General features: G+C 41.0%; 1 protein-coding gene across 2 annotated transcripts; it reads left to right on the top strand.

Moving 5' to 3' along the window:
• Window positions 1–266: 266 nt before the first annotated feature.
• Window positions 267–23170, top strand: LOC309819658 (zinc finger protein 300-like). 2 transcript variants are annotated; one of them, XM_082650009.1, is made up of 6 exons: window positions 267–324; window positions 2060–2104; window positions 2845–2971; window positions 3262–3357; window positions 4169–4203; window positions 8078–8476. In XM_082650009.1, the coding sequence occupies exons 1-6, from the start codon at window positions 304–306 to the stop codon at window positions 8171–8173; spliced, it is 420 nt and encodes a 139-aa protein (XP_082506135.1). In that variant the 5' UTR covers window positions 267–303; the 3' UTR covers window positions 8174–8476. The 2 variants fall into 2 exon arrangements, with proteins under 2 accessions (XP_082506135.1, XP_082506136.1); XM_082650010.1 differs by lacking the exons at window positions 4169–4203; window positions 8078–8476 and adding an exon at window positions 22959–23170.
• Window positions 23171–24904: the final 1734 nt, after the last annotated feature.

Below are 24904 nucleotides of genomic sequence, written 5' to 3' on the forward strand. Positions count from 1 at the left end.
AAGATGGCGCGGGTATGAGGCGGGTGGGGAGTAATAGAGCTCAGCCGGACTTCGGGGTAGAGGCGTGGACCGGCGTGTGTCAAAAGCTACGGTGACCCTTCCCAGCCCGAGTCCGTGAGCCCCGGGTGGGCGGGCTCCCGGGACTGCGTTCTTGCGGGTCGGGGATCGGGCGATGCAGGGGCTCTGCAGGTGTGGCGACCCGGAGCGCATCCACCAGTGGCCGGAGCGCACAAGTGTTTAATGCCCTCTGGGGTGTGGAAAGAGAACCAGGCTTTACTGAAGGTCTGAATTGTTGCCGGTGGAATGCTGCCTGCTTTTCCAAAGGTGTCTAGCTTTAACCCCACAGCAACCCTGTAAGTCAGTTTTTCAAACTATGGGTTGAAACCCAGTACGGTCGTGAGTATGGGTGATGAAATCTGTTCAGTTAGTAAAGACTAGTATTTTTATTTGCCAGTGCTTTTTAAAAGTTGGGTTATAATTTACGTAGAATAATTTGCACGTAACTTACAGAGAATAAAAATGTAAAAATTGTTGTATACACCCATTTAACCACCACACCATCAAAATACAAAACATTTTAATCCCCCAGAAAGTTCTGAACCTTCCCAGTCAATCATTCCCCCCGTATGCTGAGAAACAACCAGTTTTCCACTTTCTACAGGTTAATTTTGCCTTTATAGAACATCATATAAATGGAATTCTATAGTATGTACTCTTGTATGTGAACATTTAAAAAAAATACTGTAAAATATCATATATGTATCCCATGTAATAAGCATTGTTTTATGAAACTTACTATAGCTACATATGTATTTTTTTTCAATGACTATTTTTTGAGCATCTATGAGCCAAACACTTTCCTGGTGCTGGCTATTGACTATTCAGACAAAAATCCCTGCCTTTACGAAATTTTAGTTTTAGTTAAGTAGAGACAGTCAATAAACAATAAGCATAATAAATCAGTAAATTATGTAGTATACTAGAAGGTGATGTGTTATACAAAAAGAAAAAGTAGATCAGGGTAAGGGAAATGGGAGAAGGGTTAATTTTAAATTAGGTAGACAGGGAGCCCTCCTTGGTATCTGACGAAAGTCTTGATGAAATAGTGGAAGTGGGTGCTGGCCAGAGGGAACGGCTAGCATGGACGTGAGTGCGCACACACACACACAAACACGCACACACACCCCTACATTAACATTAGGTTGTTTTGTAAAATATATTTGTTAGCTTAATTTAAAAAGGGGTGGGTGGGTAAAGTCACTGGTACAACACAGGTATTATTTCCAATTTTACTGAGGCTCAGGAAGGTGAAGTGACTTGCTCAAGTTCAAATAGACAGCAGGTAAATTCAAGCCCAGATATTTGTTTCCAACTCTCCTACTTTTTACAACATGTCTCCCAGACTAAAACACAGCATTTGACTGAACTCTGCTCCTCCTCAGCTTAAACCACAGGGACCTGCACCTCAGTTCCCCTGGGGCAGATTCCAGACAGACTGTTGAATGAATCTCACCATGTGGACACTATATTTCCAAGTCTATAGATGTCTTTGCCTAGATCCTTGGTCCCACTGAGAACCCAATACTGGTGCATCCTACTTTCAAACTGTAGCCTATCTGTAGTCCTACAGCCCTGGTTGGAGTCCACAGAACGCATGACTAGAGGGTCAGAGAAGGGTGTACATCAACTACCACTTACATTTTGATAAATTTCTGACAACATCATTTTTGATGATTACAAATTTACTTGGGGGGGTATATATCTATTTGACTAACCAGTTCTTTAATTTGCTCCAACTTTAAGTTTGTTAAAAAGTGCTACAACAGATATCCTTGTAGCTAAATCTTAGTGCAAATCTGTGGTTTTCTCTCAATGAATTCTGGAGGACCCCGGGGGAAATTCTCCCACAGTGGCTTCTTCAACCCAACTGTTGAGGCAGCTGTGTATGGGTTGTTATGGTCACCTGTGTCAGGGTTTATTACACCAGTGATTCTGGAATCTTCAAGTCATACCTGGTCTCACATGGCTCATTCTCTTAAACCTCTCTCTGTCTTCATAGATCTCTGCCTTCACCCAAGGGTTACAGAAAATGACCAAGTCCCAGGTGAGTTAGTTTGTTTTGCTATACGGGACCAGTAGTACAGGATTGTAAAAATGACCACATGAGCTGAAATAGTTCAAAGCAATCTTAATAATCAATGAGATTTTCCCCATTGGTTATAATTATTCTGTGACCTTAAACGTTTTTGTCAGAACATTGAATCCTCTCTTGGTTATACAAGTATAGGGAAATGAAAAATAATAAAAACAAATATTTAGTACACTGTAATTTGAAACATTGAGAAAGTGTTTTATTCTTCGTTAAAAAGCTTATCAAGAGCGGTTTGAACAGTGCCTTCTCATTGTATAACTTTTGACACTGAGTAAGCATTTTTTCTATGGCTTGACATATTGGCAAATTGGATCAGCTTCCAATATTTGATCCTTTGCATTTAGGACAGTCAGTTCTGGACATGTAGTAGGTACTCAGTAAATATTTGTTTAATGACTTATTATTACATGAATGGCCTAATGGGTAATTATTTCACAAGTATAAAGTATTTCAAATATGAGTTTTGTGTCGTGCACAAAATAGAACATAAATCTAGACAAACAGGCATCAAAGCACAGTGCTGGGGAAACAGAATGAGACCAGTTTAGTGTAATATCCCCCCAAACGAAGTGGGACTAAATTTTGGGAAGCATTGTCAACTAATGAACATGGTTAGAAACAAGTTGCCATGTATTTTTTTCATTTTATGCGTCATAGATCATTTTAGTTGGAATAGAAATGTGTCGTTACAGAGACCAGTAACTTTCAAGGACGTGGCTGTGGATTTCACCCAGGAGGAGTGGCAGTATCTGGACCCTCCCCAGAGGGATCTGTACCGGGATGTGATGCTGGAGAACTATATCAACCTCATCTCAGTGGGTGAGGACCGTTTCCCAGTGTTGATTGGTATGCACCTGATTGACTGCTTTTCCCTTCTCAGTTGCTCCAAATTGCCAGCCCTCTGAGATACTTTTACTAGTGTGGCTCTGAGTCTCAGTTGATGACAACTGACAATCTTTGGGGAGCTACGGCTACACGTTTGTTTAAAAAACCTCTTTTTAAGGTACAAGTGAGCACCTTTATCAGGCAGTCCCTGATGAAGCTGAGAGTTCAAAGGACCTGAAGCCCAAGTAGCTAGGTCCAAATCCCTTATCATTTCTCATTGACAGGATATAAAACCACCAAGCCTGCTCTGATCTACAAATTGGAACAAGGAGAAGAACCATGGATGGTGGAGAGAGAAATCTCAAGTTGGAGATACCCAGGTGAGTCAGGGGAAGAGTTGTGTGGATGGAAGTGAATGAAATGAAGTTCACAGTTGGTTGATGAGGGCTGGCATCTTTGAGAAATATGCTTCAGATTCTCTTCTTAAAGGCCTCGGACCTTTGGAAATAACTTGGGACAGTTAACATAAGTTTCATATCTACCTGAACACCATTTCTGTGTACCACCTTCACATATTAATGTGGGTTTTTTTGCATGGCTGTTAGAGACTTACAGTTTCTCCTTCAGGTGTATTCTGCCTGTGATCCCTATCAACTTCATTTAGGACCTTGAGAAGATATTTTTTTTTAATTGTGACAAAATATAGACAACATAAAATTTACCATTTTAACCATTTTAAAGTGTAGAGTTTAGGGGTATTAAGTATATTCACATTGTTGTGAGACCATTACCACCATCCATCTCTAGAACTCTTTCATCATCACAAACTGAAACCATTAAACAATAACTCTGTTCCACCTTCCGCCAGCCACTGGTACCCACTATTCTACTTTCTATAGCTACGAATTTGACTATTCTAGATACCTCCTATAAGTGGAATCTTAGAATATTTGTCCTCTTGTGTCTGATTTATTTCACTTAGCATAATATCTCAAAGTTCATCTATATTGTAGCATGTGTCATTCCTTTTTATGGCTGAATAATATTCCATTGTAGTATATACCACATTTTATTTATCCATTCATCTACCAGTGAACATTTGAGTTGTTACATTTTAGTTGTTGTGAATATTCCTTCTATGAACATTGGTGTACAGATATCTGTTTGAGTCTCTGCTTTCAATTCTTTCAGGTACATACTCAGAAGGGAAATTGCTGGATCATGTGGTAATTCTCTATTTACATTTTTAAGGAATTCCCATGATATTTTCCACAGCTACTGCACAATTTTACATTACCACCACAATGCACAAGTGTTCCAATTTCTCCACATCCTCACCAACACTTGTTATTTTCTAGTTTTTTTAAATAAATAGTCATTCTAATTGGTATGAAGTGTATCTCATTATGGTTTTGATTTGCATTTCCCTAGTGATTAGTGATGTTGAGCATCTTTTCATGTGCTTATTGGCCATTTGTATATCTTCTTTGAAGAAGTGTCTATTCAAGTTCTTTGCCTATTTTATTTTATTTTAATGTATTTATTTTATTTTATTTTTGGCTGCACTGGGTCTTTGTTGCTGCGCAAGTTTTCTTTAGTTGTGGTGAGCAGGGGCTACTCTTCCTTGTGGTGCATGGGCTTCTCATTGTGGTGGCTTCTCTTGTTGCGGAGCACAGGCTCTAGGCGCATGGGCTTTAGTAGTCATGGCTTGCGGGCTCTAGAGCGCAGGCTCAGTAGTTGTGGTACACGGGCTTAGTTGCTCCGTGGCATGTGGGATCTTCCCGGACCAGGGCTCGAACCCATGTCCCTGGCACTGGCAGGTGGATTCTTAACCACTGTGCCACCAGGGAAGCCCCCCTCTTTGCCTATTTATAACTGGGTTGTTTCTTTATATATTCTGGATATTAATCCTTTACAAAATATATGATTTGCAAGTATTTTCTCACATTCTGTGGGAATGTAAAATTGTGCAGTAGCTGTGGAAAATATCATGGGAATTCCTTAAAAATGTAAATAGAGAATAGAGAATTACCACATGATCCAGCAATTTCCCTTAATAGTGTCCTTTGACACACAAAAGGTTTTAATTTTGATGAAATCCAGGGGCTTCCCTGGTGGTGCAGTGGTTGAGAGTCTGCCTGCCAGTTTACCTATTTTTTCTTTTGTTGCCTATGCTTTTGGTGTTATATCCAAGAAATCATTGCCAAATCCAACTCCATGAGGCTTTTTTCTGTATTTTCATCTAAGTGTTTTATCTTTTTTTTTTTTTTTTTTTTTGGCCACTCTGTGGTCAAGTGGGAAATTAGTTCCCCAATCAGGGATCGAACCTGCACCCCCTGCAGTGGAAGTGCGGAGTCTTAACTACTGGACCACCAGGGAAGTCCCAAATAAGTGTTTTATCATTTTAGCTCTTTAAGTCTTTGGTCCATTTTCAGTTAATTTTTGTATATGACATAAGATAAGGATACAACTTCATTCTTTTGCATGTAGGTATCCAGTTTTCCTAGCACCATTTATTGAAAAGACTGTCCTTTCCCCATTGAATGATCTTGCTACTCTTGTAGAAAATCATTTAACCATATACATGAGGGTTTATTTCTGGGCTCTCTATTCTATTCCTTTGGTCTGTCTATCTGTCTTTATGTCATGACAACACTGTCTTGATCACTGTGGCTTTGTAGTATGTTTTAAAATCAGGAAGTGTTAGTTATCCAACTTTGTTCTTTTTTTGGAGTGTTTCACTACTCGGAGTCCCTTGAGATTCCATGTGAATTTTAAGATGGATTTTTCTATCTCTGCTAAAAAGTCACTGGAGTTGGACCTAGAGTTTTTGATCTTCATTTCTCTAGCATTCTAGCCTACCCACCATCACCCTTGCGTTGTCATAGTGTCTTTTTTTTTTTTTTTAACATTATATTAATTTCCCAGGGCTGCAATTTAAAAATTACCACAGGGCTTCCCTGGTGGCGCAGTGGTTGAGAGTCCGCCTGCCAATGCAGGGGACGCGGGTTCATGCCTCGGTCTGGGAAGATCCCACATGCCGCAGAGTGGCTGGGCTCATGAGCCATGGCCGCTGAGCCTGTGCATCCGGAGCCTGTGCTCTGCAACGGGAGAGGCCACAACAGTGAGAGGCCCACGTACAGCAAAAAAAAAAAAAAAAAAAGAAAAAAGAAAATTACCACAAACTAGGCTTAAAACAACAGAAATTAATTGTCTTACAGGTATGGAGGTCAGAAGTTCAAACTCAAGGAACTTCTGGCCTCATGGAGTTTGGGGCCCAACATGGTGGTACATGAAAGCACTCTGGTTCCCCAACCTGTGAACTTTCTGAACCCCCTCCTTTAGGGTTTTTATGGAGGCTCCATTACATAGGCACGATTGATTAAATCATTGGCCACTGGTGAGTACTTCAGCCTCCAGCCCTTCTCCCCTCTCTGGAAGTTGAGGCATGGAACTGAAAGTTCCAGTCCTCTAATCACATTGTTGGCTCCACTGGCAACCAGCCCCGATCCTAAGATGCTTCCCGTAAGTCACTTATTAACATAACAAAAGACACCTTTATGACTCTCATCACTTAGGAAATTACAAGGGTTTTTGGAGCTCTGTGCCAGAAACAGGGACAAAGATGAAATATATATTTCTTATTATAAATCACAGTATCACTGGGATAAAAGATATGTGTTGAAGCCTCTGGGGTTCCAGTGGTAGATATAGAATAGAAATTTACTCACTTTCTTTAAAGAGTGATGACTTACATGTTGGGAACTGGGCCAGGAAGCTCGGTAGGATTGTCAAATTCTGAGCCAAGGGGTGCCTTTATTGCTCTGGATATAGGTAGCATAAGTGTAACAGTAGTCAGGTACTGTCAGAAGTTTATAAAATATCAATAGATAAAAATGAAGATTGATAGGAATTTAGACACAGGGTGAGAAATCTACTGCTTAAGATTACATTAATAGAATCCAGACGCTTGGAAAACATGATATAAAGCAGAAAGTGGCAAGGACATAGTTGTCTGAGGATCAGTAATAATAAATATAATAATATATAACTAGTGAAACATTACATGCTAGGCAGTATTCTGAGTACTTAAAGCGATTGACTCGTTTAATCCTCACAAAATCCTGTAAGATAGGTGCTATTATTATCCTTTTTTATAGAAGGGGAAATTGAGGCCCAAAGAGATTAACTTGACTTGTGCCACACATCTAATTAGTGATGAAACTAAGATTGTAATCTGGATTCAGAGCCCACGTGCTTAATGACAATTCATTTTCCATCTGTGGTAGGTAGAGAGCAAGGTAGGGAGAATATTTAAAAGTCAGGATTGATTCACTATCTATGAACTATTATAGAATAATATGATACACTCAGTAATCAGAATTTAGCAGTGACTCTAATCCTGAAGCAAGCTTGGCTTATCCTATGGCATATTTTCCTCTTACTGGACATAGGAATTCCTGCGCCCTCACACCTATACAAGAATGAATTACCATTATACTGGCTACAAAATTGTTCCTGTTTACAAGTAGAATTGATGGTTTTATAAAATCAGTTTCATGCTGCTGGATGAATAGACAAGAGCTCAAAGACACTGGAAGCAAAGAGACAAGTGAAGATTAAACTACAGCAATCCAACAATGAGTTGATGAGACACTAGCTCAAATCTCTCTGTTCCTCATCCAGTCCTTCCTTTATTTCCTCTAATCACCATTTTACCCTAGTCACGTTTATTTCTCCTAGATGGGCTCTTCCCATTGACCCTGTAGCAGCTGTTTTTCTTTGTTCCTTTTTACTACTTCTTGGCATTATTTCCATTTTTCTCCCCAGTTTACAAAGTCTTGTTTGCATATAGTCAAATATATTTATGTTCATTGTCATATTATCTAGTTCTTTTACTACTACTACAGGCTTTTTAAAAGTTGTGGCTTTCCTGCTAAGCTCAGGGGTATAGATTCCATTTAGCCTTGGTATTTCTTTTAGATATGGATACTGGGTCTGCAAGTAAAGATTCAATCTCACAATAGGGCAAAAAGCTATGAGTCATAATACATTAGCAGAAATATTCACCAACATATAGTTTATTATGCTTCCTTCTAGAAGAAGTCTGGCAAGTTGATGACCACGTGGAGAGGCACCGAGAGAACCAAGGAACACTTTTCAGGCATGTTGCATTCATTGACCAGAAAACTGTGACGGAGGAAAAGCGTAACAATTGTAATGCACTTGAAAATAGATGTCATCTTAGCACAGCCTTTGTTTCTTCAAAACAAAGACTCCAAAGACATGACCCGTATGGTAGAAGTTTTAACTATTTAGACTTATTTAGTGGTAACAGAAGATATGCAAGAAAAAATGAATGTAGTGAATGTGGGAAAGCCTTCTTCCAGAAGTCAGACCTCATTATACATAAGAGAACTCATACAGGAGAAAAGCCCTTTGTATGTACTGAGTGTGGTAAAGGCTTCAGCAAGAAATCAAATCTCGTTATACATCTGAGAATCCATACTCTAGAGAAACCTTATGAGTGTACTGAATGTAGAAAAGCTTTCTCCCATAAGTCACACCTCATTGAACATCAGAGAATTCACACTGGGGAGAAACCCTATGAGTGTAATGAGTGTGGGAAAGCCTTTTTCCAAAAATCACACCTCAATATTCACCAGAGGACTCATACTGGAGAGAAACCCTATGTGTGTGATGAATGTGGGAGAGCCTTCAGCATGAAGTCACACCTCTTTGTACATTGGAGAATACACACAGGAGAGAAACCTTATGTGTGTACCAGGTGTGAGAGAGCTTTCAGTGAAGTGTCCTGCCTTATTAGACATAAGAAAATCCATACTGGGGAGAAACCTTATGAATGTAATGTGTGTAAAAAAGCCTTTTCTGAGAAGTCTGACCTCATTATACATCACAGAACTCACACAGAAGAAAAACCCTATGAATGCAATCAATGTGGGAAAGCCTTCAGACATAGCTCAGCCCTCTGTCGCCATAAGAGGACTCATAAAGAAAAAGTTTCTTAAAAGAGAAACTAATGTGGGAATATCTTCAACTAAAAATTACAGTGACAGAAAGCCTTCATTAGAAATCAAACCTTATTATGTATCAAGAAGTCTTAAGAAGAAGCCTATTAATTCAACAAATTTAGAAAAGTATGTAGCTATGTTTCTGTAGAAATCATATTTCAGATGTGATGCCAAAGTATGTCTAGAAGATATTACAGAAAGTACACCTCCTTGTTAAAGGATACATGCTTACTGTGGACTACAAAGACTTTTGAAATATTAATAAGTGGGCTAGTCAAAACAAAATTAGAAAATCATATATGGACAGTCTGCAAAATATGAAAGCATTATATTCCAAACTGTTCTACATTACATTATGCACCACATAACGTAAATCATATAGGTATTGGAATTGCTTATGTGAAGCTAACAATTACGAACATAAAATAAGCATTATATATGTAGAATGCCATTACCAATTATTTTCCACATTAAATAATACTATTTTTTCTTTTTTTAAATTTTAAATTTTTTTTTATTTTTTGGCTGTGCTGCACAGCTTGCAGGATCTTTGTTCCCCAACCAGAGATTGAACCCAGGCCATGGCAGTGAAAGTGCAGAGTCCTAACCATTGGACCACCAGGGAATTCCCTATTTTTTCTTTTAACAAAGTATGAATTGTAACAAAACATAGGGCATCCTAAATAAGAATTCTAAAGTATAAAATAAACTTTTTTCCTGTTGTTTGTTGGCATATATAAGACTCCTGCTACCTCTTGATCAGTGATAAGAGTATGTAAATGTATTGTTATTTACATAAAGTATATATGAGATAGATATCATATGAGAGTGAGCAAAAGAAAGTAGCCATGGCCTCTTACAACACTCACTACAATTTAAATAGTTGTTTTTGGTGACTAAATTACCCCCCCCTTTTTTTTTTTTTTTGCAGTATGTAGGCCTCTCACTGTCGTGGCCTCTCCCGTTGCGGAGCACAGGCTCCGGACACGCAGGCCCAACTGCTCCGCGGCATGTGGGATCTGCCCACCCCAGCTCCATGTTACAGGAGCTCAATTGTAGTCAGCTCCAACTGAGAAGACTTGGGCTCCCATTCCCAGCCTAGCTGTTTCTTATACAGTAGCTCTACCCAAGACAAGGTAGGCCAAGAATACTGGGGCCCTGATCCACCCCCCTCCAGGCTTTTTGTTTGTAGGGCAAATGTTCCACGCCAGGGGGTGATGGGGGACCGAAAGCTGAAAGGACAGCAGGCTATTTTCCAAACTCCCATTTATAGAGCAGAGGTTCCATGCGGGGAGGAGTAAATCAAAAAGACCTCGGGCTTCCATTTCTCCTCCCAAATCCCACTTGCAGGGAGGAGTTTCCATGCCAAGAGGAGAAACCGAGAAGCTTCCTCAGCTCCAATGCAATAGTGTAGACATCTGTCCAGGCAAGAGGAAGGACTGGAAGCTCCAGAGCTCCACAGAGGGACCTGACTTTATTTAGTACACAGTGTGAAGGAATGCTTGACTTCAGACATTGTTGAAAACAGAGATCTTAGTGGCAAGCAATTAGAATTCTATTCCATAAAATAAGTAGCAACAAATGAAATAGCAGGCCACCCGAAAGTTTAACAGAGGGAACCAGAGAAATAGCTTAAAAAGTGCCCTGGAAGATCACAGTTATCCCTGTCTGGAAGGCTGTGCACACATCTAGGTTTCACACTCAGAACCAACTGGAGCAGGCACTTGAAAGGTATAGTCACTAACTGAACATAGGCCAGACTTGAAAGAATTCTCTAAGTCACACACAGATCCATTAGCAGAGAGTGGAAGCTTTACTGGCTCAAGGAACTTAGGGACACCTCTGACCAATCACTGGCTGAACATTACAATAATTTGGGCCCAGGGGTGACTTCTTGGAAGCCAGGCTTGGGGTGAGAGATGGGGGAACTGAGCAGTAACATCAGAGATTATACACGGTGGAGGAAAATAGACGTCACAAGATTAGTCCAGGCAAGGTACTTTAAAAAACTAACAAAATAAAACAGCAAATTCACAAGCCCTGAAGGGGATGTATCAGAACCCAAAGCTCCTACAATATAGTATCTCAAAAACTATGAGAGATGCAAAGAAACAGAATAGTATATCCCTTGTACAGGAAAAACAGTGGCAATAGAAACTACCTTTGAGGAGGCCCAAATGTTAAACTTTTAAGGCAAAAACTCCCAAAAAAGCTATTATAAATATGTTCAAAAGCTAAAGGAAACTATGTTCATGAAAGTAGCTCATGAATAGAGAATGTCAATAGATAAAATTATTTGAAAGAACCAAACGAATTCTGGAGTTGAGAAGTACAATACCTGAAATAAAGATTCACTGTAGGGGATCAACAGTAGATTTAAGTTGGCAGAAGAATGAGTGAATTTGAAAATAGATCATTAGAGATGATACGATCTGAGAACAGAGAGAAAAAAAAGAATGAAGTAAAATGAACTGAGCAGACTTCTGGTTTCTTATCTGACAGAAAAATCTTAGAATTTGTCACCATCATCTTCACAACCAGAAAAAAAAAATCTGAACAAGTTGGAAATCAACAGTTCTTCTCACTTCCTATAGAGAATTTAGGTTACAGGACAAACTCCTTCCCTGAAAACTAGAGAAAATGGAAGATACTGAGAGGTTACTAGGAACAAGCTCACCAGAGGAGCCAGTATAGGTAGGAACACTTAGATTGTAATTGATGAATGGCTGGAAACTCAGTGTGAAGTAGACTGAGAGTTAAAAACTCTGAGGGTTCAGTCTTAGGGGGACCTCCACACTTTCATGAGTCATCTCCAGGAACCCCCCCCCCAAGTTCTTCAGGTAACAATCAGAAAAAAGTTCCTTCCTGCCTCTGACAGAGGGAGCAAAAATGTAACCATTTTGAAATAAACCCAGAGGATTCTGTTCTTTTTAAGATAAGACTTGCATCCAAAGAAACTGTTTTCACTAGAGCCTAAGGGAAGAACTATTTTTAAGAAGGGGCTTGCATCAAAAGAAACTATTTTAACTTGAGGGAAGGAAAATATTCCACTCCGCCCCTCTCTAGTCTTTGACATGGAGGAAAAGAAATATCCAACACGGGCCCCCTTTAACCTTCATGTCTCACCTGGGGGGTAGGAGAAGCTAAGAACACTTGTAAAAGTCACAGCCTCAAATCACAGCCTCACTAAACGACTGGCACCTAATCATAGGATTATAGAATGCTCTCCTCCCTCCACATCTTACCATCACATCAGTCAACCTGTATAATAACAGTGGGTTACAGCTAAAATAACTGCAAAGCTCAGATGCTATTTGAGCAGAAGTGTTTAGAGAAAACTAAAGATAACACAGGAGACAAAAATAAGGACACTGGAGGAAATTTTACCTCTCACATCTACAGCTACAGCAAACAAAAAACTCGGCCAAACTGCTAGCCAGGTAAACATAAAATTGGTGTTGGAGAATTAGTGTAGAAAAAACCTGCACATCTGGCATCAGGAGTCGTGTCAGAAAAAAGATACCAGACCCTTCAAAAGTTTAAGGAGAAATGCTCTCTCAAATAAAATTTGAGGTGCCAGTAGACCTGTCTTGCAAGAAAGGTTAAAATATCTTCCCAGAAAGAAGGAAAATGATATAGGTCAGAAACTCAAGATCTCGGGACTTCCCTGGTAGCACAGTGGTTAAGAATCCACCTGCCAATGCAGGGGACACGGGTCCGATCCCTGGTCCAGGAAGATCCCACATGCCGCAGAGCAACTAAGCCCGTGCGCCACAACTACTGAGCCTGCACCCTAGAGCCCATGAACCACAACTTCTGAAGCCCGTGTGCCTAGAGCCCTTGCTCTGCAACAAGAGAAGCCACGGCAATGAGAAACACGGGCACCGCAACAAAGAGTAGCCCCAGCTCGCCACAACTAGAGAAAGCCAGCGCACAGCAATGATGACCCAAGGCAGCCAAAACTAAATATAGAAAAGAAAAGAAACTCAAGAGCTCCATAAGGGAAGGAAGAGTGTTGGAGAAGGAATAAATTAAGGCAAAATACAATTTTTTATTTTCCTTAGTCTTAATTGATCTAAATAATAAGTTTGTTCAAAATAATGGCAGTATATTGGTTGATTACAGCCTATGGGTAAGTGAAAGGAATGACAGCAATGTCATAGGGATGGGAGGGAGGAATTATCTTTTAATCTGTGTCTTTATATTTAAGTGAGTTTCTTGTAGGCAACATGCATTGCTTGCTGGTGGGAATGTAAAATGATGCAGCCACTTTGGAAAACACTCTGCAAGTTCCTCAAATGACCAACCATAGAGTTACCATAGCACCCAACAACTCCACTCCTATGTATATACCCAAGAGGAAAGAAAACATATGTTCATGTAAAACCTTGTACACAAATGCTCAAAGCACTACTCTTCACAATAACTAAAAGGTATAAACCACCTAAATGTCCACCAGCTGATGAATGAATAGCAAAATGTGGTATATCTATGTAATGGAATATTATTCGGCCATAAAACAGAATGAAATACACAACACAACATAGATGAAGCTTGAAAACATGCTAAGTAAATGAAGCCAGTCACAAAAGACTATGTATCACATGATTCAATTTATATGAACTGTCCAGTATAGACAATTCTGCAGAGACAAAGAGTAGACTAGTGGTTGCTTAGGGTTGGAGGAGGAGATGAGGAGATGAGGGGATTATGGCTAAAGGATATCAAATGTCTTTCTGAGGTGATGAAAATGTTCTGATGTTGACTGTGGAGATTGCTGCACATGTCTGTAAATATACCGAAACCATTGAATTTTATACTCTAAATGGGTGAATTGTGTGGTGTGTGAACTATATCTCCATAAATCTGTTTTTAAAGATTGAAGTGTTGGGCCTATAACATATAGAGGTATAATATATTTTACAGTGCAAAGGAAGGGAGAAAGAAAGAAGTTCTAGAGGAGTAAGGATGTGACAACAGGTGGTAACTTGAAACCACAGGAAGAACTGAAGTGTACCAGAAATGATAAATGTTTGGGGTTTTTTTTAAGTTTATTTGTGTGCATCCTTTCTTCTCTTGGTTTCTTCAAAAAAACATAAAATTAGGGACTTCCCTGGTGGTCCAGTGGTTAAGACTCGGCACTTCCACTATGCCGGGGGCATGGGTTCGATTCCTGGTCAGAGAACTAAGATCCCACGTGCCCCGTGGTGCAGCCAAAAGGACATAAAATTATATAAAGCAACAATTATAACACTGTACTGTTGGGTTTTAACATACATAGACAAAATATATATTAAATAGTAGCACAAAAGTGGGCAGAGTGGAGCACATTTTCTATATATGACTGGAATTAAGTTAGTATTAATCTGAAGGAAATTATGATAGAGAGAGATTGTCTAAATCCTAGAGCAACAAATAACAAATAGTTTAAAAATCAATAGATACTCAGCCCTCAAAAATGGAGAGCCTAACTTCTCAGTCCTTACGTGTATGCTATGCCTAGCGATTTCCAAAGTGAATAGTATAGAAAGAAATGCTGAAATAGTAACTTTACAGTGGAGAAACATGGACCAACACTACCTTAGACAGATGACCAATGTCAATATCAACACTGATAAGTCATGTTGATAGCATGAACCCTTGATATAATATGATGAAATGGTGCTTTACCTCTGTGGTCTTCCTCCCTTTGCAGTCTAAGCATGAGAAAAACATCAAGAAAATCTCAACAGGGGGACATTCCACAAAATCCCTGACCAGTACTTCTCAAAACTGTTGAGGTGGGGCTTCCCTGGTGGCGCAGTGGTTGAGAGTCCGCCTGCCGATGCAGGGGACACGGGTTCGTGCCCCGGTCCGGGAAGATCCCACATGCCGAGGAGCGGCTGGGCCCGTGAGCCATGGCCGCTGAGCCTGTGCGTCTGGAGCCTGTGCTCTGCAACGGGAGAGGCCACGACAGTGAGAGGCCCACATACCGCAAAAAAAAAAAAAAAACTGTTGAGGTTATGAAAACAAGGAAAGTCAGAGAAACTGCTTCAGCCAAGAGGAGCCTAAGGAGACATGATGGCTAAATATAATGTAGTATCCTAGGTGGAATCCTGGAACAGAAAAAGGACATCAGATAAAAACTAAAGAAATCTGAATAAAGTGTGGACTTTAGTTAATAATGATGTATCACCATTGGTTCACTTATTGTAACAAATATACCCTAGTAATGTAATATGTTAATAGTAGAGAAACTACTTAAAATAATGGGATCAATGGTATATAAAGTCTTGACTTTAGATCTACATGCTAGAGAATCCACAAATGGAATCACTCTCTAGAAGTTGCAAAGACAGCCTTGTAGAGTGGAACAAAAGAGGCAGGGTAGGAGGGTGCTGGGCCCCTTCCTTTTTCCTTTAACAGAAATTACTTGAGAAGCATCCTGACACCTCCCCATACACAGGACATGATGGAAAAAGAGAGTTGGCAGGATTGGGGAGACCTAAGTGTATGAAGATTAAAGCATGATACACCTGTAGAAGATGGTATGAAGAACGGCATGAAGTCATTGGGGGGTCGATGTGTCTAGGTGAACACATGAGCAGGAAAGGTTTTCTGTGATATATTTCTGTTAGGTTAGAAGATGGAATGCACATGTGAAGGGGGAGGCAGGGGAAGCATGTGGGGGCGGGAGTGCATGAGTCTGGGATTAGAGTGATTTTAGAAATAATTTGAAGCCTGGGTCTTACCCTCTGTTCACCTGATAGAACAGAAAAATCCCTTGGGGTAGGACAAACCTTGATGAAAGACCCAGACCTCCATCTCTTTCTCCCCCGAGTGACCAGTTTTCCTTCTGGCCCTGGTCTGCTGCAGGGCAGAAATCTGCTGAGTCTTCTCCCCTCCCAGGGAGTTATACCATCATGCAGCCTTGGCTCTTGGAAAGAGTCACCATCTTGTATTCTACTATGTGTCCCATATATTCTAATATGGATAAGGCCATATTGACCACTCCATTCATACTTGCATCTCTCCCCACAAAGGCATCTGACTCTAGTGGCTAATAGACTATTTCTCTTTCTAGAAAAAAAACTTACCCAGGGTACTTTATTCATGTCCTTTCTTCTCACTGGAATTTGCCTGCCTTATGGAACACAAAGATGGTTTTTGTGGTCTTCTCTTTATAAAGTAGGTCACATAGACCTACAGGTGGGCTGTATTCACTTTCTCTAAGAAGATGTCACTTGGCTTGGGAATACCAACCAACCATGTCTGAAATTCCAGGTACAAGAGAGCCCAGAGAACTGGGTGAGGCTGCCTATAACTGCCTTGACAACTAAACCACCGATGGATTAGAATTTTTTAAATCACAGCACCGTGGAAACAGAATCACAGAATTTTGGATCTGGTTGACAAAAATTTCACATAATCCAACACATTAACAACAATGAAAAATCCTTATTTACTGATTGGAAGAAGTTTTTGCCCGTGGAAATTGTTTGTTTGTCTGAACTTGAATACACAGGACAGGAACAGAAATATCTTTTTGGTTGCTTGATGAAAAAAATAAAATAATCTTGAAACCCTGACAAACAGAAGCTATGCGGGAAAAGGAAAATTATTTGATCATAAGAGTCAAAAGCATTTACTCTATCAGGGTTTGAAGGTGCTGAAAGTGGAAAATTGAAGGTGAATGAGGTGGGGTGAGGAGATCAAGACAGCTACTTCCTTCATCTCTTCCCTTGAAATTTCTTCATAATTAAGACTTTCATTCATCTACCTTTGGATTTAACATATAAGGTATGAACTTTATTTTAACATGGAGGTGTGAATACCGCTACTTCTGAAATCAAGTTATAATCCCAGTCTAGTGGCAGCTTGCCTGGTGTGTCTCATGACCTTCCGTAGACAATGGATACTTAAATATGACACCAAAAGCACAAGCAACAGAGTGAAAAAGTAAATAAATCGGATATTATCAAAATTTTAAAATTTTGTGCTTCAAAGGATACCATCATGTAAGTGAATAGATACGGAAGAAAAGAATGGGAGAAAAAATTTTGCAAATTATATATATGATAAGGGACTTGTATCTAGAGTATATAAAGAACTCCCACTGAAAAGAAAAATAACCCAATTTAAAAACAGATATAGAATCTGAATAGACATTTTTCCAAAGAAGATATACAAATGACCAATAAGCACATGAAAAGATGCTGAACATCACTAGCCATCGGGGGGAAATGCAAATCAAAACCACAGTGAGGTACAATCTCATATCCACGAAGATGGCTATAGTTGAAAAGATGGACAACAGTAACTGTTGGAAAGGATGTATAGATATTAGAACCCTCATACACTACATTGCTGATAAAAAGGTAAAATAGTGCAGCTGCTTTGGAAAAGTCTGAAAGTTCCTCAAAAGATTAATTCACTTCTAGATATATATCCAAGAAAAATGGAAACATATATCCACACAAAAACTTGTACACAAAATATTTATAGCAGCATTATTCATAATACCCAAGAAGTGAAAGAACTTAACTGTCCATAAACTTATGAATAGATAAATAAAATATGGCATATCCCTCCAACGGAATATTATTTGGCTATGAAAAGAAGTAAAGCACTAATGCATACCACACTATGGATGAACCTTGAAAAATTATGCTAAGTGAAACAAACGAGTCACAAGGACCGCCTGTTGCAATATTCCACTTACGTGAAATGTCTAAATTAGGCAAATCCAGAGTCCAAGTATATTGGTGGTTGCCTAGGGCTGGGGGCGCTGGGGAGGTATGGAGAGTGACTGATAATGGATCCAGAGTTTCTTTTGGGGGTGATGAAAATATTCTAAAATTGATCATGGTGATGGTCACACCACAATACACTAAAATATACTAAATATGCATACTAAAACCATTGAAATGTACACTTTAAATAGGTGAATTTTATGTATGTGAATTAAATCTCAATAAAGCTGTTATATAAAAAGGAAACCAAGATCTGAGTGCTGGGTGTGCTTGTTGGTATTGTAGTGTCACAGCTTCTAGGCCCTCCCAGCTGAGAGAGCAAGATACATACATGTTTATACTAACCCATGGATATACACGTACCTATAAATATCTGTATATGTACCCATCTCTACCTTCATTAAGCTAAACATGATTTCATACTGATGTCTCCAACTCTAATCCAATATCACGTAGATCTTTCTAGCCTTCCCCACTAGCTTAACTGTAACCTCTCACTCCTGGGTCGCACCATCTGCCATCCATTTATTTAATTGTTCAGTTCCAGTATGCATGTGTAGTAGTTCCAGGATTATTAACCTGAACCCCTGTGGAAAACAACTTTAGCAACCAGAGTACAGTACTTATGTGTAGTTTACTTGCCTTTGGTCTTACTTCTCCACTCATATCCCGAGTTTATTATTTTCCCATCACCCCCTACGGTGAAGTTATTTCATACAGAGATTCTTTTATCAAAGTTTAAATTCCATCATGAGATCCCCCTACTGCCTAAATTTTTTTTTAATTATTTATTTATTTATTCATTCATTCATTCATGGCTGTGTTGGGTCTTCATTGCCGCACGCAGGCTTTCTCTAGTTGCGGTGAGCGGGGTCTAGTCTTCGTTGCAGTGCGCGGGCTTCTCCTTGCTGTGGCTTCTCTTGTCGCAGAGCATGGGCTCTAGGTGCGCGGCCTTCAGTAGTTGTGGCGCACGGGCTTCGTTGCTCCGCGGCATGTGGGATCTTCCCAGACCGGGGCTCGAACCCGTGTCCCCTTCCTTGGCAGGTGGATTCTTAACCACTGTGCCACCAGGGAAGTCCCTGCCTAAATTATTTTTAAAACTTGATTACATAAGGTTCAATTCTTATGCTGCTAAGTTCTATGGGTTTGGCAATTTCATAGTGTCATGTACATCCATTATTATAGTATCATACAGAATAGTTTCACACCCTAAAAATCATCTGTACGTCACCTATTCAACTCTCTCCTCCTCTTTCAACATCCCTGAAAACCACTGATGTTTTTACTGTCCATATAGTTTTTCCTTTTCCATTATGTCATATAAATGGGATCATATAGCATATTGCCTTTTCAGATTGGCTTCTTTCATCTAGCAATATACATTTAAGAGTCATCCATGTTTTTGTGTGGCTTGATAGCTCATTTCTTTTTGTCGCTGGATAATACTCCATTATATGGATGTGCCAGTTATTTTTTTTTAACTTTAAAAAAAAAATTTATTTTTCTGTGCCAGGTCTTAGTTGTGGCACACGGGATCTTCATTGCCATGTGTGGGATCTTTAGTTGCAACGTGGGATCTTTAGTTGCAGTATGCGGGCCCTTAGTTGCAGCATGCAGGATCTAGTTCCCTGACCAGGGATGGAACCCAGGCCCCCTTCATTGGGAGCGCGAAGTCTTAACTGCTTGACCACCAAGGAAATCCCCAGGTGTTTTTTGTTTGTTTGTTTTTTGCTTATTTTTGGGTGCGTTGGGTCTTCCTTGCTGCGCGCGGGCTTTCTCTAGTTGCAGGGGTGTGCTACTCTTTGTTGCCGTGTGTGGGCTTCTCATTGCGGTGGATTCTCTTGTTGCGGAGCACGGGCTCTAGGTGCATGGGCTTCAGTAGTTGTGGCTCACAGGCTCTAGAGCACAGGCTCAGTAGTTGTGGCGCACGGGCTTAGTTGCTCCTTGGCATGTGGGATCTTCCCGGACCAGGGATCGAACCTATGTCCCCTGCATTGGCAGGCGGATTCTCAACCACTGCGCCACCAGGGAAGTCCCCCAGTTATTTTTAATAGACTTGATTCTTTTGAGTAATTTCAGGTTCACAGCAAAATTGAGAAGAAAGTACAGTTCCGCTACACAGGCACAGCCTCCACCACTATTAATATCCTACCAGAGTGGTACATTTGTTATAATTGATGAACCTACACGAACATATCATAATCACTCAAAGTCCATAGTTTCTATTATGGTTTACTCCTGATGCTATATATTCTGTGGGTTTTTACAAATGTATAATGACATGTACCCACCATTATGGTATCATATAGAATAGTTTCACTGCCCTAAAAAATCCTCAGTACTCTGCCAATACATCCCTCCTTCCCCCTAACCCCTGGCAACCACTGATCTTTTTTAAATGTCTCCATAGTTTTACCTTTTCCAGAATGTCATATAGTTGGAATCACACAGTATATAGCCTTTTCAGATTGGCTTCCTTCACTTAGTAATATACACTTAAGTTCCCTCCATGTCTTTTCATGACTTGATAGGTCATTTCTTTTTAGTGCTGCATAATATTCCATTGTCTGGATGTGCCATTTCTCTTCAGTTCCTTTTTTTTTAAATCATATATAGGTATTGAATTTTGTTGAATACATTTTCTGCCTCTATAGATATGATCTCATGGTTTTTCTGATTTCGTCTGTTAATAGGATGAATTACATTGCTTTATGAATGTTGGACCAGGCTTGCATTCGGGAATGAACTCTATAAGATTTCCCTGGGGCTTCTCTGGTGGTGCAATGGTTGAGGGTCCGCCTGCCGATGCAGGGGACGCGGGTTCGTGCCCCGGTCCGGGAGGATCCCACGTGCCGCGGAGCGGCTGGGCCCGTGAGCCATGGCCGCTGGGCCTGCGCATCTGGAGCCTGTGCTCCGCAACGGGAGAGGCCACGGCAGTGAGAGGCCCGTGTACCACAAAAAAAAAAAAAAAAAGATTTCCCTGGCTTGCAGATATTATCTTGATTTCTCAGTGTTCTGGACAGAAGCAAAGGGCAGGAGGACACTATGTCATAAGCTCTGGAGAGTAGGCTAACTCTGCTGCTTGTACAAGTCTGTGACTTGGAACTCTGAGATCACACTTCCTGTTTAATGGAGAATGAGGTTCTGTTTGCAGTGAAGACACCAAGCACCTACACTTAAGCTTGCCTCATATATTCATGGCTCTATAAATGGCTGTTCTCCTTGAAGCCACTGAATGTAACTGTCAGTTATGACATTCACTGGCCCTCTGGTACTACTGGAATCAGCTTTTGTCATTCAAGTTTTAAAAGCTCTCTGGACAGCTGGGAAGGTAGTATTGCTCACTGGTTAAGAGCACAAGTCTGAGTCCCTGCATCCAATTCTTTTAGGTATATACCTAAAAGTGGAATTGCTGGATCATATGGTAATTCTGTGTTTAATTTTTTGAGGAACCACCATACTGTTTTCCACAGTGACTGATGACCCACAGTTTTAAGTTCAGATTTTTCTAATATAGCAGAAAGAAAAAGAAAACAACCAGAAGTAAAACTGACCTTCCCTCGTGGAGCCAGATATACACACTTCAGTTAAAGACTAAAAGTAGTATCATCCCTCTCACTGGTAGGAGAGTATTACTTTTATATAATTTAAATTCTGTTTTAAATAGTGACTAACAAAAAACATAAAATGTATAATCTTCATATGCTCTGGCTATCCATTAGGTGGCCCTTGGGTGCTGAATCTTTGAAAAACCCTGGGTAAAATGCTGAACAAATGTGTATTCAACTTATTTGCAACCTCCTCCAGGAACTTCCTCAGCCGCCTGACTCCCAGGAGGTTCCTTCTGTCCCCTGAGCTCCAGAGGTCCTCCTGGTCTCCAACACTTACCACATTTGTCCTCTTCATGCTCCACTGTTCCCCCACTCTAGACTAGAGCCCTAGAGGACACACTTGCTCACTGGTCAGTGTCTGCAGCAAGGCCTGGACGGTTCTGGGATTTTGTCTAGGCTGCATGTCTGACTGGGGCTGGGAACAGAGGGTCAGATTCAGGACTTCAGATCAGCCTGGCCAAGAACCGTGGATGCACAGCTCCCATCGGCCCACTTATGAGAGGCTCCCAGAACTCCAGCCCAAGATCCTTTATTCCCCTTGGCTTGCTGTTCCCACCCTCTCCTGCCCGGGCTCTCTGCATGCAGCAGGCCCAAGGAGCAGATATTTATCTGTTATCATTTGATGGTTGATGCTGCCTCTCAATGGGATCTGCATATCTGGGGTTGACTTCAGCACTAGTTTGCTGTGTATGAGCATGCACTGCATTGGAGCATGAAATATTTTTAGAATCCATGACTCAGACTACTCCCTGATTCAGACTGGCCTGTCACAACAGGTAACTAAGGGGTTTCTTGTTTTACAGATAGTTTCCCCCACAATTAAAATTTTCTAATAGCAATAAGGTCATTGTTAACAACTCAGACATACAACAGTAGAGAAGGTGAAAAGCAACTGAATTTCACTACCCAACATAAGCACTATTAACATTTTTTTTTAAATTTATTTTATTTATTTATTTTTGGCTGCTTTGTGTCTCCGTTGCTGCGCGCGGGCTTTCTCTAGTTGCGGCGAGCGGGGACCACTCTTCATTGCGGTGCACAGGCTTCTCATTGTGATGGCTTCTCTCGTTGCGGAGTACGGGCTCTAGAGCGCAGGCTCGGTAGTTGTGGCGCACGGGCTTAGTTGCTCCGCGGCATGTGGGATCTTCCCGGACCAGGGCTTGAACCCGTGTCCCCTGCACTGGCAGGCGGATTCTTAACCACTGCGCCACCAGGGAAGCCCAAGCACTATTAACATTTAATGTACTATCCTTTCACATGTGTGTAGACACTTACAAAACTGTGCAAAGTTTGTGTGTTTATAATTAGGGTTTTATTTAGAAGGACACCCTACACATCTATTTCCTTATACTCAAATGGCTCGATAATTTCCCCCGTGTGCATGTATACGTAGCCAAACTCCTGTTTGAAGGCCTGGTTTGTTTTCAGTTTTTCAGTGATATAAACAATGCTGAGATCAACCTCTGGCTCCCAGATTATTTATATTGACTGATTTTAACATGTAATTTGAATTTTTTCCACAAGGGGGAAGCAGGCTACTGTGAGAAGACAAACTAAGATTCAAAAAACAAAAACAACTAAAAAGTTCTTACTCTTTTGCTTTCAGGAAAGAAAAAAAAAAAGGAAGAAAGAAAGTTCTTTGGCACACAGAAGCTCACCCCAACCTTGTGAGGCTGGTGGTAGTATTTTCCTCATTTTATGGATACGGAAACTGGGTGGTGTGTATGGATTCTTACCAACCAGTGAGTGCCAAGGTGGGATTCAAAGCTGTCTTCTGGTTCCATATAGCTGGCTCTCTTTCCTTCACAGCACTTCCAAATTGACAGTGGCATTCTCCTTACATTCAGTTCAGGTCTAGGCACTGTGCTGGGGACACTCTGAGGCATGCAGAAATGAATCAAAGGGACTTCCCTGGTGGTGCAGTGGTTAAGAATTTGCCTGCCAATGCAGAGGACATGGGTTCGAGCCCTGGTCTAGGAAGATTCCCACATGCCATGGAGCAACTAAGCCTGTGCACCACAACTACTGAGTCCATGTGCCACAGCTACTGAAGCCTGCGCGCCCAGAGCCTGTGCTCCGCAACAAAGGGAAGCCACCACAATGAGAAGCCCGCGCACCGCAACGAAGAGTAGCCCCCGCTCGCCACAACTAGAGAAAGCTCGTGCACAGCAACGAAGACCCAACGCAGCCAAAAATAAATAAATTTATTTTTTAAAAATGAGGGACTTCCCTGTTGGCGCAGTGGTTAAGAATCTGCCTGCCATTGCAGGGGACACAGTTTTGAGCCCTGGTCCAGGAAGATCCCACATGCCGCAGAGCAACTCAGCCCGTGTGCCACAACTACTGAGCCCACGTGCCACAATTACTGAAGCCCACATGCCTAGAGCCTGTGCTCCACAACAAGAGAAGCCACCGCAATGAGACGCCCACGCACCACAATGAAGAGTAGCCCCGACTCGCAGCAACTAGAGAAAAGCCCGCGTGCATCAACGAATGCGGCCAAAAATAAATTTATTTTTTAAAAAAAAGAATTAGAGGATCCCTGATCCTCAGGGGGTCATTATCAGGTGTGAGGACAGACTTAGACATAAGAAACTGAATGACTAGATGCCCACTAGAATAAAGAGAGCGCTGGAAGTCAAGAAAGTCCCTTTGATGGTGAGACCAAGCACAGCTTTATAAAAGAAGCATGACGCCAATAAGAGTTAAGGTTTATTTAGCATTTACTCTAGGAGGCACTGTGCTAAATCCTTTATATGCATAATCTAACTAAAAGTTCCCCACAGATCTGGAAGGTGTTAATGACCTTTTTATAGGGAAGAAAATGGATGATTAGAGAGGTTAAGAAACTGGCTACTTGTGTCAGAACCCTGGAACCCACATCCTTAATGTGTATTTGGCAGGTCCTAGAAGGAATGGTAGACCTTTAATAGGCAGAGCTAGGAGAGAGACTTCTAGGAGAGGAAACAGAGAAACAAAGTCTTGGAGGCAAGAAATACGGGCACATTTGGGAATGCAAGGGGATCGGTGTGCCTGGATATTCCCACTTCAGGTTACTCCAGGTGAAAGAGGAGGGATCTGGAGAGATAAAAACTAGAGGGAGAAAACTGAGCCAGATTGGAGAAACCTGTGAAGAGCAAGCCAAGGAGATCCCACTGTGTTTCATAGCGGGGGAACCAACCAAAGAGAATGACATCACCTGTGCTTTGTGAAGATAAATTTGATGCGTTGCATAAGGGAACAAGGAGACTATTAGGGGATTGTTAAAATAATATCCTGGCCAAAGGTAACCAGAGAAGAAATGAGAACTGAAAGACATTACTGAGATAAAATCCACAAGATATGACATCTCATTAGACAATGGGGAGAGAGGAGAGGACCATTATTACGGTTTACACGTTGGGGCAACTGGGAGAATGTAAGCGTGTACACCAGGAGGGGGCCATGGGGAGAGAAGGTGTCTTTTCCTATATAAGATTGAGGAACCTGAGGGACTTCTGGGTAGAGATGTTCAGTGGGGAGTTAGGAGCAGGAAGCTGGTGATTTAGATGT

The sequence above is a fragment of the Grampus griseus genome, assembly GCF_964374135.1.
Source record: "Grampus griseus genome assembly, chromosome: 3".
Lineage (NCBI taxonomy): Eukaryota > Metazoa > Chordata > Mammalia > Artiodactyla > Delphinidae > Grampus > Grampus griseus.

What these genes read in the sequence shown, in the direction of transcription:
- LOC309819658 (XM_082650009.1), top strand. Translation starts at nt 304, where the DNA reads ATGCTGCCTGCTTTTCCAAAG. An exon ending in CTCAAGTTGGAGATACCCAG is followed by an intron (nt 3,358 to 4,168) that starts GTGAGTCAGGGG and finishes CAATTCTTTCAG; the next exon opens with GTACATACTCAGAAGGGAAA. An exon ending in GGAAATTGCTGGATCATGTG is followed by an intron (nt 4,204 to 8,077) that starts GTAATTCTCTAT and finishes GCTTCCTTCTAG; the next exon opens with AAGAAGTCTGGCAAGTTGAT.